At 41.7% G+C, this 16,288-nt stretch overlaps 1 protein-coding gene across 3 annotated transcripts in view; it reads right to left on the reverse strand.

Moving 5' to 3' along the window:
• abca4b (ATP-binding cassette, sub-family A (ABC1), member 4b) overlaps positions 1-16,288 on the reverse strand; it is a 184,462-nt gene that overhangs the window by 140,020 nt on the left and 28,154 nt on the right. For all 3 annotated transcript variants that reach the window (XM_073062717.1, XM_073062716.1, XM_073062715.1), the window contains exons 7-8: positions 2,102-2,299; positions 1,474-1,563 (exon numbers count right to left, since the gene is read on the reverse strand). In XM_073062717.1, the coding sequence (XP_072918818.1) occupies positions 1,474-1,563; positions 2,102-2,299 (288 nt within the window). The remainder of the gene's footprint in view (positions 1-1,473; positions 1,564-2,101; positions 2,300-16,288) is intronic.

Here is a 16,288-nt window from a genome sequence, read left to right on the forward strand (position 1 = left end):
TTAAGGGGAAAATAAGCATTCTGAGTGGTATTGATAGCCTCAAGAACGTGCGATCAGAGTGCACTGAGGCCTTGTGTGAGTAGCAAGACGCCTTACAAACCAGTCACCCACCCACCGCTCCATCGGAATGCTCCAGCCCCATCTGTCATTCCTACATTGACTTCACCAGCCACTTCAGAACCCACAAAACCAGCGTGGATGTTAGTCACCCTCAGTCCCAATGAACAGTCCGAAAAGAAGGCAGCTTATACCGGGATTTACAAAGCTGAATAGAGAGAAGGATTTTCAAGAGTAGCCAGTAAATAAAAATTAATTTCTTAGACTGCTCCAAACCCAGGAGTCAAATCGTTGGCACCAAGCTAAACATGTTTATCTTTTCAATTTTTTGGGACATTTTAGTTTTTAAACAGAAACATTTCTAGCATATAGTGAAGCTATTTGAATGACAATCAAAAGACATCCTATCATGAGCAGCCTTTTATCTTTTTTTTATTTGTAGTAGGAAGAAACTGAAGACTTGGCTTCATCGGTCAGGCCACTGAGTCTAGGGTTTGGAATTTCAAGTTACACTGTACAAGACGTTGGCGAAGAACATCCTTGGAATATTGTGTGCAGGTCTGGTTGCCCAACTACAGGAGGAATGTGATTTTGCTGGAGATAATGTTATTGGGGCTGCAAGGCTTGAGTTATAAGGAGAAACTGGGCCTTTTCCATGGAGCACAAGAGGCTGAGGCGGGTGAGATATATAAAATCATGAGGGTTTAGATAACGGTCTCTATCATTTTCAAAGGGCTGGGGCCTTTGAAACTAGAGGGCTAGATTTAAGATGAGGGAGATTTAAAAAGAACCCGAGATGAAACTTCTACTGCATGTGGAGGGTGGTAGGTAAGTGGAAGAAGCTGTCAGAGGGGTATATAGTTTCAACATTTAAAATGCATTTAGACAGGTATATAAATAGGACTGGCTCGTGTAGACAAATCAGTAGATATGGCTGAAGGCCCTACTTCTGTGCAGTATAATTTCATGAGCTTTGAAAACTGCTGACCCATCATGGGAGGGATGGAGGTGAAGGAGGGGTTACATGCAACAAAACCTCCTGGAATGTAGCCAGGCAGAGTGAGTAACCTGTAATGACCTCACACAATAGTTTCAGTCGCCTAGAGAGGTTGAATGGGGTTTGGGAAAGATTGCTCCATCCAGTATGGTTAATACCATGACATCAGACTACAACAGCTGCACTGATGTTTGAAAGGAAACTGAGTTCCAATATCAAACTGATATAAAATTCAGTCTAGCTACTTTTACTCAGTTTCAAATGAGTGTGGACCATTTCACATAATTCAGGGCATTCTGAAACGAGCCTTCTTGGACAGAGATGGATTTGAAGCACAGGGCTTTTCTTTTTATAGCAGCGACGAGATGGAACTGAGTATTTCGTACACGACTTTGAACACAAACACTGCACTTCGTTACCTCTTCCAGGACGGATGACGCGTCATTTAAAATCCTTATCCAAGAGTGCACGTCTATTCCACTCGCATGCCTGTTCAGCACTTTCGGAAGCTGAAAAGAAAACAGAGCTTGTTTTGGATATTTTCATTCTTAGATCAGAAATTCAGCTCAACATCAAACAGGTTCTGTGTCTTCCTGTTTCTGAGTTTCTGTTCAACCACCATCAGCCCTCATCATTCCTCCAGATCTAATCTCCTATACATCGCACCTTTCCTTCAGCCATCCATGTCTCTCCTAAACCTACACTTGTCTCCCCTGCCCTCCCCTCCTTTAAAAAAGTACTTAACATTTCCTACTATTACCCATTTCTGCCTAATTCCATGAAGATGTTAATTCTAGGTTGCCTCAAAAGTATTCTTTGAGAAGACTGTTTTTTCATTCTAGTTATTTTTCTATATACCTGCTAGGTAATATTCAAATTTAAGAAAATTCATAAAGAATGTATGAATTACTGAAAATCAACAACTGGTGACTTTCATCTTGAAGTTAATGTAAAGATGAAATCAGGCAAAAAAAAATGTGATGAAGGTTTTTAAACAGCAAATAACTATGTTCTAACAATGATAAGCAAGTAGAATAACAGATGTACCACTTGAAAGAGCTTAAAGAAATCCACGCTTGCATAAAGCGCGTCCTCTACTCTCTGGAGCCGTTGCTGGGAGAGGACACACATTCCGTTCAGGACCGTGCGGAGACCTCGCCGACTGGAGAAGATGATGAAGCGGTCAAGGAGGGTCTGGCTACAGGCTATGTCCTTAAGGGATAGATCTGGGACTCCATAAGCAAACTGGGAGAAAGGAAAACAAGCAGTGTTACATTTAGCATTCCCAAGCGCTTCCCACAATCCACGAGCAAGCCTTCATACGGGTGCTCTCCGATGTGAATACTTATGCATCTGTTGGGAGTAGAATAATGCCAAGTCAGAATCAGCATCAGAATCAGGTCTTCAGTAACTTTAGAAGAACCATAGAACCATGGAACATTACAGCACAGAAACAGGCCTTTTGGCCCTTTTTGGCTGTGCTGAACCATTTTTCTGCCTAGTCCCACTGACCTGCACCCTGCCCATATCCCTCCATACACCTCTCATCCATGTACCTCTCCAAGTTTGTCTTAAATGTTAAAAGTGAGCCCGCATTTACCACTTCATCTGGCAGCTCATTCCACACTCCCACCACTCTCTGTGTGAAGAATACCCCCCTAATGTTCCCTTTAAACTTTTCTCCCTTCACCCTTAACCCATGTCCTCTGGTTTTTTTCTCCCCTGGCCTCAATGGAAAAAGCCTGCTTGCATTCACTCTATCTATACCCATCATAATTTTATATACCTCTGTCAAGTCTCCCCTCATTCTTCTACACTCCAGGGAATAAAGTCCTAACCTATTCAACCTTTCTCTGTAACTCAGTTTCTCAAGTCCCGGCAACATCCTTGTAAACCTTCCCAGCACTCTTTCAACCTTATTAGTATCCTTCCTGTAATTCGGTGACCAAAACTGCACACAATACTCCAATTTCGGCCTCACCAATGCCTTATACAACCTCACCATTACATTCCAACTCTTATACACAATACTTAGATTTATAAAGGCCAATGTACCAAAAGCTCTATTTACGACCCTATCTACCTGTGACACTGTATTCATTTCCATAAGACCATGAGATATAGGAGCAGAATTAGACCATTCGGCCCATTGAGACTGCTCTGCCATTTCATCACAGCTAATAGTTGGTGTGATTATATCACTGACGTTCAGCATGAAGTTTGTTGTATCGCGGCAGCAGTGCAGTGCAATGCATGAAAAATTACTGTATTACAATGAGAAATAAAGTAAGATTAAGTCCTTTTAAATTCTCAAATCTAAAACCTTTGTGAGCATCATGGTCTAAATACATCTGTATAAATAGTTTACAGATTTGACAATTTCAGTTCTTATCTCATTATTATCTTGCTCTTTATTGCTTACCTGCACTGCATGTTTTCAATATCCTTATGTTTTATTCTGCATGGTTATTATTTTACCTTATTCTAGCTCAATGCACTCTGTAATGATTTGATCTGCATGAACAGTACGCAAGACAATTTTTTTTACCGTACATGTGGCAATGCTCAACCAATACCAATAACTTTGACATGTTTGGGGACAAAGGAGGTTATTCCAATGCCGCCCTGCGTGGCTTCTCACTGTTCATTGCCTGAAGACCTGAACTCTGCCAAATCTGTGCTGCCTACCCCGTTACTTCATCCATCAACCTGTCCTGTGCTCAGTCGCCGTTATCTGACCCCGGACTGACACTGCCATTATTTTAATATCTTCACCCTTCTGTTCAAATTACCCCAGACACATGCCCCTCCCCATCTTGTAGCCCTATTCAATTCAACAACCCTTCTGAATCTCTAATTTCCTCTGTTTGTTGTACTTTGTATGCCCCTGACTGGGAATATGTGGATTACAAGATGTCATTCTTCTTTGGACAGTCTCAGCTCTGGAATTCCCTCTCCGAAGCCCTGAGGGCAGAGCAGGCAGGTGAGTAGTCTGCGAGGTAGCTGGTGGCACAGGGCTTCTGGCTAGGCTGCGTTCAATACTGACTGCCCCATTCCCGGGAGGATGTAAAGGGTGCAGAGGAGGTTTACCAAGATGTTGTCCGAAATAAAGGCGAGAAGCAATAAGGAGAGGGTGGACAAACTTGGACGGAACAAAAGCATAGGGGTTAGAGTAATGCCGTTCCATTCCAGCGCCGAAGACCCAGATGCAATTCCTGCTGCTGTCTGTAAGGAGTTTAAAAGTTCTCTCTGCGGTTTCCTCCCACATTCCAAAGACTTATGGGTTAGTAGGTTAATTGGTCGTATGGGCGTAATTGGTTAGCGTGGGTTAAATGGACCAGAACAACCTGTTACTCTGCTGCATGTTTAAAAAAATCTTGGATTTTTTTCCCCTCTGTAGCATTGAGGGCTGAGGAGAGTCTTGAAAAATTAAAATGATGGGAGGCACAAGAAGGGTAGAGAGAGTCTATCCCAGAGTAGAAACGAGTTTGCTTCATTCTTGGCCCCAGGTGGGGGGGGCTTGAGTGGTTGGGTCCTGAAAGACCTCGACAATGTCCTGAAAGAACCTGTGCGCATCCTAACCATCAGGGAGTTGCTGAACCTTAAGAAATCTCTGCATCCACCATCTGTTCTTTGGGTCATGGGCTTCTTACAGGACCCTGGCCTACAGGCACCTCCAGAGCTGGGGCTTTACTCTTAAGCCAAACCTTTTCATGCCATGGACCAATACCATTAAGCAAGGGGTCTGTGGACCCCAGTTTGGAAACACCTTTTAAGGAACGGTGGCACTTCGGGTCCAGGAACATAGTATAGAGGTAAGTGTAATGCTTTACAGCACCAGTGATCTGGGTTCAATTCCCACCAGTGCCTGTACGTTCTCCCTGTGACCGTAAGGGTTTCCTCCCAAATTTCAAAGACCGACAGGTTAGTAGGTTAATTGGTCATGGGCCGGAAGGGCCTGTAACTGTATCCCAAAATATTTTATTTATCTTTTATTTATTGAGATACACAGAAAAATAGGCCCATCCGGCCTTTTGAGTTGTGCCGCCCAGGAACCCCTGATTTAACCCTAGTCGGATCCCGGGACAACTTACAATGACCAGCTGACTGGTACGTCTTTGGAATGCGGGAGGAAACCAGACAGCTAGAGAATGCCCACGCAGTCCACGGGGGAGGGCGTTCAGACATTTAACAGATGATGTCAGAATTGAACTCTGAACTCTGATGCCCTGCACTGTAATAGCATCGTGCTAACTGCTATGTTACCGTGGCATCAATTAAAATAACTTTTTACGTTTGTCACAAGCAAGAGAAAATCTGCAGATGCTGGAGATCAAAGTAGTACGTGATGAAGGGTTGTGGCCCAAGATGTCAACTGTTTACTCTTTTCCATAGATGCTGCCTGGCCTGCTGAGTTCCTCCAGCGCTGTGTGTGTGTTTCTTTAGGTTTGTGGTTGATGGGTTCTCAATGCCCTGGTCATTCTTATCAAAGTTGGTATATAACTACATAACCCTTGGCTATTTGAGGACTGACAGGGTAAGGTTGTTTCTGGGATGGAGTCCGGAAGCTTGTTGGAGCTAACCAAGAGCAGAGATAGAGATAAAGAAACAGTCTTGCTAGTTACTCACATTTTGTAACCCTTGTACAAGTGATACCAATTCTTCGTCAAAGTGCGTGTAAACGACAAAGCAACCCTGTGCTGGATCCATTATGACACATTACATTTCCCATCGATCTTAATCTGTTAAATTGATGTCCCTCACAGAGCTGCTGGTTTCAGACAAAAGCGACTCGGGAAATTTACCGAGCTTACAACTCCTATCTAACTGAAGTTTGACAAATACTTGGTAACTAAGCAACTGACATCAGAAGCTTGTGGATGCTATGGGCTTAATCAGAGAAGCAAGGTTAGCTTTTCATTTATTATCAATGTATCATTCTTCAACCTGTCCGACTGGCTGGCCTGAGGTTTTTTAATCTAATGAAGGCACACGATTGTGCTGCTGTGGACTCACTGATAACTTAACTTCAACAAATATTTTGAAACTAATTATAATTCCGTGTCAGGGTAATTGGATTGCTGATTTGCCAAAAGACTAATTATGTCGACATCTGCAACAGACTGGGCAAATATTTCCACGATGTTGATAAAGCGAAGACGGGAAGAGCCATGATCTTATTTGCTGAAATGTGTCCAGCTCATTTTGTTCTGAATTCTTGTCAAATTGATGAATAACAACCCCTCTCCTCCTCAACCCACCCAGCTGAAAGCAGATGACCAGAATCACAGGACCTGTGGGCCCTCTCTGCTCTGCAAAGCAGTTGCCGTGTTGCAGTCACACCCACCCATAGGGAGATTTGGGCTCTGTGGTTCCCTCCCTGTTTTTACAAGGTACCCAGCCAACAGCACAGTAACGCTATACTCTCTCCAGGCAGGCTACAGACTTGGCTGCTCTATTGCTCTAGAAAGTCCCACTCCAGCTGTACTCTTGTACGTCACCAGTTTTAAATTCGTGCTTTCATGAAAGGCATATTTCATGCAAAAACATTTTTATAGCATACAAGTTAATTTGTAGAAATAGTCAATATATCTACATTATGCACTGCCACAAGAAAGTAACATCCATCATCAAAGACCACCACCAGCCGGACCATGTCTTCCTCACTACTACTGTCAGGCGGCAGGTCCAGAAGTCTTAGGTCCCACACCACCAGGTTCAGGAACAGTTATTACCCCTCGACCAACGGGCTCCTGAACCAGAGAGGGTAACTTCACTCACCCCAACACTGAACTGATTCCACAGCCTAAAGACTTACTTTCGAGGACTCTTTGCACCCAAAATGCAGGAGAACTCAGCAGGGCCAGGCAGCATCAATGGATGAGCATAAACAGTCAACTTTTTGGGCCAAGACCCTTCAACAGGTCGCTCCTATTCTCAGTACTATTGTTATTTGCAGTTTGTCTTTTGCACATTGATTGTTTGTGAGTCAAAGTCAAAGAGAATCACAGCTCAAGCCCTTCAGCCCATCTAGTCCATGCTGAACTATTATTCTGCCTAGTATAGTCAAGTCTTTGTTTATGTATAGTTTTTCATAAATTCTATTGTATTTTCTTTTTATGCTGCAAGAAAACAAATCTCAGGGTATTGTAACATATATGTACTTTGATAAATTTACTCTGAACTTTTGGACTTAAAGTGCCTTCTACTCTGAAATGCTTGTAAGTCTGATAGATAGATAGATAGATAGATACTTTATTCATCCCCATGGGGAAATTCAACATTTTTTCCAATGTCCCATACACTTGTTGTAGCAAAAACTAATTACATACAATACTTAACTCAGTAAATATATGATATGCATCTAAATCACTCTCTCCAAAAGCATTAATAAAAGCTTTTAAAAAGTTCTTAAGTAGTTTACTTAAATACATTAAATACAATCAACCCCGGCACTTCTTACTCCTGAAGAAGCTTAATTAAAATCTTATCTCTTCTTGTAGTTATTTGTCTATAATCACTTATTCAAGTGGTTACAGCTGACTGTGTGAATGTGGCTTTGCAGTAATTACTCTGATCTGGGAACGACTGCTGCAAAGAGGAAAGGGGGTGGATTGAACAATAATCCCAGCAACGTCTCAATCTGTGCAATTGTTTTACTTTAGCAGGGAAGAGGAAGTTAATGAAGAGAAGTTCCTCTAACTGCAGGCTGACATTGGGAATACTGAGAAACAGGACAGAAATAGCACAGGCGCATTGTGAACAATGTGGACAGAGATTACAGACGTCAGGAGCAGATAAAGTGGTGAGAAAAGCAGATGCCTTGGACGTGAAAGTTACCAAGTGACAGCTGGACTGGAGGAATGAGTGCAGACGATATATCTACATGTACAATATTAAAAGGGAATGAGGGAAATTTGGGGATTTGAATGGACAATTTTTTTTGAAAGTGATAAAGCTGCAAAGAAAGTCATACAGATGTACAGAATACAAAAGGATTGAAGTTATGAAAACCTGTTAGAGGAAAGAAAACCCGTCTGGTTCGCTGTAGAGATATTGTGCTCATATCTGAAAACCACACTTCAGGTAGGGTAGGGAAATGCAGTACAGGCTCCGTGGCGAGGACAGGGAGACTAGAGGATATTCAGAGTCGATGGGCTGAATGGCTTCCGTTCATGCTGTAACATTACAGGACGATGGGGAAAAGGCAGGAAAATGGCACCACACCAGATTCAATGGGATAATGGGTCTCTTTGCATGTTCCATTGGTCTATGATCCCATAATTCAAGATGTACTGTGATCCATCAAGATGTGTTCTTAGAAGTACAATGCCTGCATTATAAGGGGCATTTGACACAGCAAACTTGATAGGCGTGGATTATAAAATATGAATAAAAGTTCATTTTGTGAGAGATTTTGTACCTGGTGGTACCAAGGATAGAGGGTGTGTACATGTGTAAATTATTCAGGAGTCAGTTTCACTGCCCCACTGCCTGTACTTCGCAAATTGCAAATTTACTTCGTGAATCGCAGCTGATTTAGCGCCCTACAATCATGAAGTTATAGAGCACAGAAACTTCAATTCATCTTATCCAAGCAGTCCATCTCAGTGAGTCCTATTGCCTGTGTTTAGCCCACATCCCAAACCTTTACTCTCCTTGCACTTGTCTAAATATGCTTTAGACATTGTACCCAGCGCATAAATGCAATTGCGAAGAAAGCAAATCAGTGCCTCGACTTCCTTAGGAGTCTGTGGAGATTTGGCATGACATTAAAAGCTTTGACAAACCCTATAGATGTGTAGTAGAGAGCACTAACTGGCTGCATCACAGCCTAGTATGGAAAGACCAATGCCTTTGAATGGAAAATTATATAAAAGACAATGGATTTGGCCCAGTACATCACAGGTAGAGCCCACCCAACCATTCAGCACATCTACATGAAACACTGTCGTAGGAAAGCAGCATCCATCATCAGAGATCCTCACCACCCAGGCCATGCTCTTTTCTGGCTGCTGCCATCAGGTAGGAGGTACAAGAGCCTCAGGACTCACACCACCAGGTTCAAGAGCAGTTACTACACCTCAACCATCAGGCTCTTGAACAAAAGGGAATAACTACACTCACCTGGCCCATCATTGAAATGTTCCCACAACCAATGATCTCAATTTAAGGACTATTTATTTGTTATTTCCTGGTCTCATGTATATTGCTTTTTATTTATATTTGCATTTTGACAGCTTGTTGTCTTCTGCACTCTGGTTGATCTATCATTGATCCTGTTATAGTTACTATTCCATAGATCTGCTAAGTATGCCTGCAGGAAAATGAATCTCAGGGTGGTATGTGGGTACATGTACTCTGATAATAAAATTTACTTTGAACTTTAATTGTATAAATACCTCTACAACTTCCTCTGAGTGCTCATTAAATTTACCAATCAGAATCAGAACCAGATTTATTATCACTAAAATATGGTGCAAAATATGTTATTTTTGCAGCAACAGTACAATGGAATTCAGTAACATAAGAATATATATATAAGTAAATTAATAGTGTGGAAAGAGAGTAAAATAGTGAGGTAGTGTTCATGGACTGTTCAAAAATATAGTGGAGGGGAAGAGGCTGTTCACCATCTGTGTGAAAAAGTTGCTTCTCAGATCCCCTATACATCATTCCCCTCTCACCTTAAACTTATATCTTCTAGTTTCAGACACCCTACTCTGGGAAAAAGACTGTGACCATTCACCTTATCTACACCTCTCGTGATTTTATATACCTCTATCGGTCCACACTGCAGAGAAAAAAGTCGCAGCTTCTTCTTATGACTCAAGCCCTCCAGTCAATGTACCGAGGGGTGATTGATAAGTTTGTGGCCTAAGGTAGGAGGAGTCAATTTTCAAAAAACCTAGCATTTTTATTTTTCAACATAGTCCCCTCCTACACTTACACACTTAGTCCAGCTGTCGTGGAGCATACGGGTCTTGGACCTCCAGAAAGGGTCCACAGATGGGTGATTGATAAATTTGTGGCCTAAGGTAGAAGGAGATGAGTTATACAGCTCTCGTTACATGCACATGCAGTTCAACTCTTTGAGTGACTATGCAGAAAGTTTGAAGTTAATAACTCATCAGGAGTGACTGATAAGTTCGTAGCCTAAGGTAGAAGACGATGAGTTATTAACTTCAAATTTTCTGCACAATCACTCAAAGAGTTGACCTGCATGTGCATGTAACGAGAGCTGTATAACTCATCTCCTTCTACCTTAGGCCATGAACTTATCAATCACCCATCTGTGGATACTTTCTGGAGGTCCAAGATCCGTATGCTCCACGACCGCTGGACTAAGTGTGTAAGTGTAGGAGGGGACTATGTTGAAAAATAAATGTGCTAGGTTTTCTAAAATTGACTCCTTCTACCTTAGGCCACAAACTTATCAATCACCCCTTGTAACATGCACCTGAATCTTTTCAACCTAATGGCTGGGTTACTCCCAGTGTTGTCTCACCAGTGCATTATATGGTGACTCAACTCCTGTACAGTGTCCTAAATGAAGGCAAACACGCCAAGTGCCTTCTTCACCACCTTGTCTACTTGTTTCTCTAGTTTGCCTCAACGTTCTCTTTATTCTACTCCACTCTCCAGGGCCACGTCATTTACTGTGTAAGTCCTACTCCGGTTTAGCTTAATCAAGTTCAGCACCTTACATTGGTCCGAGTTAACTTCCATCTGCCATTCTTTGGGTCACTTCCCCAGATAATCTAGGGTCTGCTATAATCTTTCTTCGCTCTCTACCGTACTGTCATCGGCAAACTTAGCCCCAGTGAGAGGAAATGGAAACAAAAGAATTATCTAGAACCTGGCTTGGCCTCATGACACTTGATAGATAGATTGGCCTAAAGATAGATTAGCTTCATTTGTCACGTACGTTAAAGCATACCGTGAAATTCATTATTTTATGACAAATCAAATCAGCAAGGGTTGTGCTGGGGGCATTGTCATGCATCCAGCACCAACACAGCATGCTCATAACTTATAACGAACTGAATGTCTTTGCAATGTGGGAATGTCCAATGAAGAACCTTTGAATTGTGGCTCGCCATTTCATCTGCACACAGCAAGATATCTCAGACTACAAGGAGATGAATGATTAGATAATTAGCGACGTCAGTGGACAAGGCTATACTGGCCAAAGCACAGAGAGACTCTCCCTGCTTTTCTTCACATAATTTTATAGTATCTTTAACATTCACCTGAGGCAGCATCTATGGAAGAGTAAGCAGCTGCTATTTCAGGCCTGCAGAAGGGTCTTGGCCTGAAACGTTGACTGTTCACTCTTCCATAGATGCTCCCTGATCTGCTGAGTTCCTCCAGAATTTTGTGTGCATTGCATTGGATTTCCAGCATTTGCAGATTTTCTCTTGTCTGTGATTCTACCTGACAGGTCTGTGTGCTTGGTGGGACATCACAATCTCATTGATGGGAGCTTTGTGTTGCTGTGTAGCTTTCACAGTTCTGATGGTAACAAAACTACTTTAGTGCAGCATAGTTTATAAATACATTATACACGACTTCAAAGCAAAGCGAAGTTTTACATATATGTGGCAGTTCTCAACTCCCTTTCAGGATACACCAAAATACTTTTCAACTAACTTAAATACCTTTGAACTGTTGTTACTGCTGTAATATGGGAAACTGTTATAGTTCATTCTCCCAACAACAAACTGCCATCAACTACAACCTGATAAAGACCAAATAAATCAGGTAATAATAAAGAAAATCTTTTCTTTGAAATATTAGTACCCACATGAGCCCACGCTTCCATCTCTAAGGGCACTCAGCATCCACAACATGCCCGCTTCTCATTTCAATCTCCTGCAGAAGAGTTGCAGGATCCCAAAGAACCACACTCAATGTTTTTTGAAACAACTTCTTCCCATCTGCCATCAGATTTCCTAATGGTCCATGAACCCACAAACACTATCTCATTATTTCTCTTTTGCAGTAAATACTTGTTCACTTCTTGCAATTGAAGTTAACTTTTATGTCTTGAGTGCACTGCTGGTGCAAGAATGAGAACAATTCTAATTTTGTATCCAACAATAAATATTGATAAGTAATTATTTCATTGGATATATTTAAGGCACAGGTTGATAGATTCTTGGTGAGGCAGGGCATGAAGGGATACGGGGTGAAGGCAGGAGATTGGGGCTGAGAGGGAAAATTAATCAGCCATGATGAAATGGCGGAGCAGACTCGATGGGCCAAATGGCCTAATTCTGTTCCTATAGCTTATGGTCTTAAATCAACAGATTTCGTAATATATGTCAGTGACAATAAACCTGATTTTGATTCCTTCGTTAACGTATCATCTCACATCATAAACAGTGTCAGCCTAAATATTTGTGGGGCTTGATTGCAGAATATTCTGATTTCAATGTCACCATAGCAGATAGCAGCTGTTATGTTTATTTTTCTTGGAGTGTCACAGTAGCGCAGCAGTTCAGAATCAGAATCAGGTTTATTATCACCGGCATGTGACGTGAAATTTGTTAACTTAGCAGCAGCAGTTCAATGCAATACGTAATCTAGCAGAGAAAAAAAAAGAATAAAATAAAATAATAAAATAAACAAATCAATTACATATATTGAACAGATTTTTAAAAATGTGCAAAAACAGAAATATTGTGTATTTTTTAAAAAGTGAGATAGTCCAAAGATTCAATGTCCATTTATGAATCGGATGGCAGAGGGGAAGAAGCTGTTCCTGAATCACTGAGTGTGTGCCTTCAGGCTTCTGTAACTCCTACCTGATGGTAACAGTGAGAAAAGGGCATGCTCTGGGTGCTGGGGGTCCTTAATAATGGACACTGCCTTTCTGAGACACCGCTCCCTAAAGATATCCTGGGTACTTTGTAGGCTAGTACCCAAAATGGAGCTGACTAGATTTACAACCTTCTGCAGCTTCTTTCGGTCCTGTGCAGTAGCCCCCCACCTCCATACCAGACAGTGATGCAGCCTGTCAGAATACTCTCCATGGTACAACTATAGAAGTTTTTGAGTCTATTTGTTGACATGCCAAGTCTCATCAAACTCCTAATAAAGTAGAACTGCTGTCTTGCCTTCTTTATAACTACATCAATATGTTGGGACCAGGTTAGGTCCTCAGAGATCTTGGCACCCAGGAACTTAAAACTGCTCAGTCTCTCCACTTCTGATCCCTTTCTGAGGATTGGTAGGTGTTCCTTCATCTTACCCTTCCTGAAGTCCACAATCAGTTCTTTCGACTTACTGACGTTGAGTGCCAGTTTTTTGCTGCGGCATCACTCCAGTAGTTGGCATATCTCACTCCTGTAAACCCTCTCATCACCACCTGAGATTCTACCAACAATGGTTGTATCGTCAGCAAATTTATAGATGGTATTTGAGCTATGCCTAGCGCACAGACGTGGGTATATAGAGAGTAGAACAGTGGGCTAAGCACACACCACTGAGGTGCGCCAGTGTTGATCGTCAGCGAGGAGATGTTATCACCAATCTGCACAGATTGTGATCCACCAGTTAGGAAGCTGATAATCCAATTGCAGAGGGAGATACAGAGGCCCAGGTTCTGTAACTTCTCAATCAGGATTGTGGGAATGATGGTATTAAATGCTGAGCTATAGTCGATGAACAGCATCCTGACGTATGTGTTTATGTTGTCCAGGTGGTTCAAAGCCTTGTGGAGAGCCATTGAGATTGCATCTGCCGTTGACTTATTGTGGCGATAGGCAACATTATTACAGTGGAGGGTGTCTGGAGTTCAATCCCTGCCTCCTCTATAATACGACTCCGTACGTCCTCGCCGTGGGATGCATGGGTTTCCTCCAGCTGCTCTGGATTCCTCCCACAGTCCAAAAACTTATCAGTTGGGTTAGTTGGTCATTATAAATTGTCTTCTGGATGGGTTAGGGTAAATCGGGGCTGGAAGGCCCTATTCTGTGAGGCATCACAAAATAAATAGATAAATAGATTAAATTGAATGACAGCCGTAAGCCCTTCCAATTTCTGGTACCTTAATTTTATGACCTTAAGACAACAAAGCAGAATTAGGCCATTTGGCCCATACGCTCTGCTCTTGTTTATGTCAATGGTGCTGAGGTTGAGAGGGTTAAGAACCTTAATTTCCATCACCAACAGCTTGTCTTAGACCATAAAGATATAGGAGCAGAATTAGGCCATTTGGCCCATTGAATTTGATCTGTCTTTTCATCATAGCTAATCCATTTTCACCTGCCTTCTCCCAATATCCCTTCATGCCCCGACTAATCAAGAATCTATCAACCCCTGTCTTATATATACCCAATTACTTGGCCTCCACAGCCGCCTGTGACAACAAAGTCCACAGTTTCACTGTCTGGCTAAAGAAATTCCTCCCATCTCCGTTCTAAATGGGCATCCCTCTATTCTGAGGCTGTGTTCTTTGGTTTTAGACTCTGCCACCATAGGAAACATCCTGTCCAAATCTACTCTATCGAGGCCTTTCAGCATTTGATAGGTTTCAATGAGATCCTCCCTTCATATTTCTGAACTCCAGTTTTAATTTAATCATTTGGTAAATAACGCACTTTATTCCTAAAATGTAAAATGAAAACAAAAAAAAAGTCCCTCTTGCGATTTGCAGACTTCTGTGAATCTTCATCCTAGTAAGTACGTGTGAAATAAGACATTGTACTATTTGTTTGCGGGAATACTATTCAGGGACGCAGCCATTTGTCATAACCACAAGCACACAGCAATACACACTGGTCAAAGCAGCATGCCACAAAAATGCCGATAGTTCTTTAGGAAGTCTCTGTTTGAAGCTTCTAATGAAAGTTAAGATGGTTAAGTCTGGGTAATTTTGAATCAAGGCATACTTGGATGTTTTGTCACTTTTTATTATTTGCATATGAAAAGAACTTTTAACACTGTGTTCCAATGTTATTATTATCCGGGCACTGTCAGTCAATGCTGCTTCCCACACTAGTGCATTCCATCTGTTAAAGAATTTGAGGCCACACACCGAAACCAAAAGAAACATTCTGATGCAGATTGCAATTACTTCAACACTTAGACATTCAGTGAGTAAAGGGCTGATCTGTGCTTTAATTTTTTTTTTGGTTAAGGGTGTGTACTGCACTTGCAAATAAAGCTGTTCTAATAAATTCTCTTTAATACTGTTTTAAAACTTTGTATTCTCTATTACAAAGTGTTTTGTTTCCACTTATATAAAGAAGTTAAGAGTGTGATGGGAGTTCAGAGTTGTTTTTGTGTAGGTTTGTGTGAAGTATCTCAGGACTTGGTATATTAAAGGTGCCACGTAAATGCACAACAGCATTGCTGTAAAACATAAAGTGGTCCTTCAGCCCACAACGTCTGTGCCAAGCTCAACACCAAACAACTCACGAGTAGCACACACAGAGTTCTGGAGGAATGCAGCAAGTCAGGCGGTATCTATACAGGGGAATAAACGATCAACATCTCAAGCCAAGACCCAATAATGAAGTTCCATAGTTGAAGAATATGTTCGATCCTTTATTAAGAAACCAGCACAATGAAGAATCGTATAACAATAAAAACTAATGAAATTAAACTAGCGACATAATGAAATAAATAGTCTTTGCGTATTAAACCAAGCCAAGTGTTCTTAAATGTGGTCAAGAATATTCAAGTGTATTCAAGTAAGTTTAAGTGAATTTAAGTAATCAACAAAAAAGATATCACCTCGGCCCAGACTCTAGCTCTACCCAAACTAGACTGACCCAAAGACAAAGTAATTGCAAACATGAGAAAATCTGCTGATATCATATAAAAATACATAACTAAATTATTTGCTTCCACCATGCCCCAACCCGTGTGACTAACTATCCACAATAAACAATAAATGCACAACACAAAATGCAAGACAGATAGAAAACAGATGCACGGCTCCTGCACATTTCATTGGCTTCCCCACTCATAGATTTACCGACTTATGTAGCATTTGCAAATGAAGCAGATGACCTTGGTGAGCTAACTGTCCCTACGCTCATTCTATTCCATTGATCCAGGAGATTCACAGCTCGGCGATGAGGTTTCTCTAATGTTTACCAGAATTGGGAGGAACTGCAGAAGTTGTGGTGGGTGGGGGATGTGGTTTGGGGGGGGGGATTTGGGGGAAGTAGGAGGCAGGGGATTGCATCAACTCTGCTCTGTTTGGTCACCAAAGTGATG

Source organism: Hemitrygon akajei, chromosome 12, assembly GCF_048418815.1.
Source record: "Hemitrygon akajei chromosome 12, sHemAka1.3, whole genome shotgun sequence".
NCBI classification, from domain to species: domain Eukaryota; kingdom Metazoa; phylum Chordata; class Chondrichthyes; order Myliobatiformes; family Dasyatidae; genus Hemitrygon; species Hemitrygon akajei.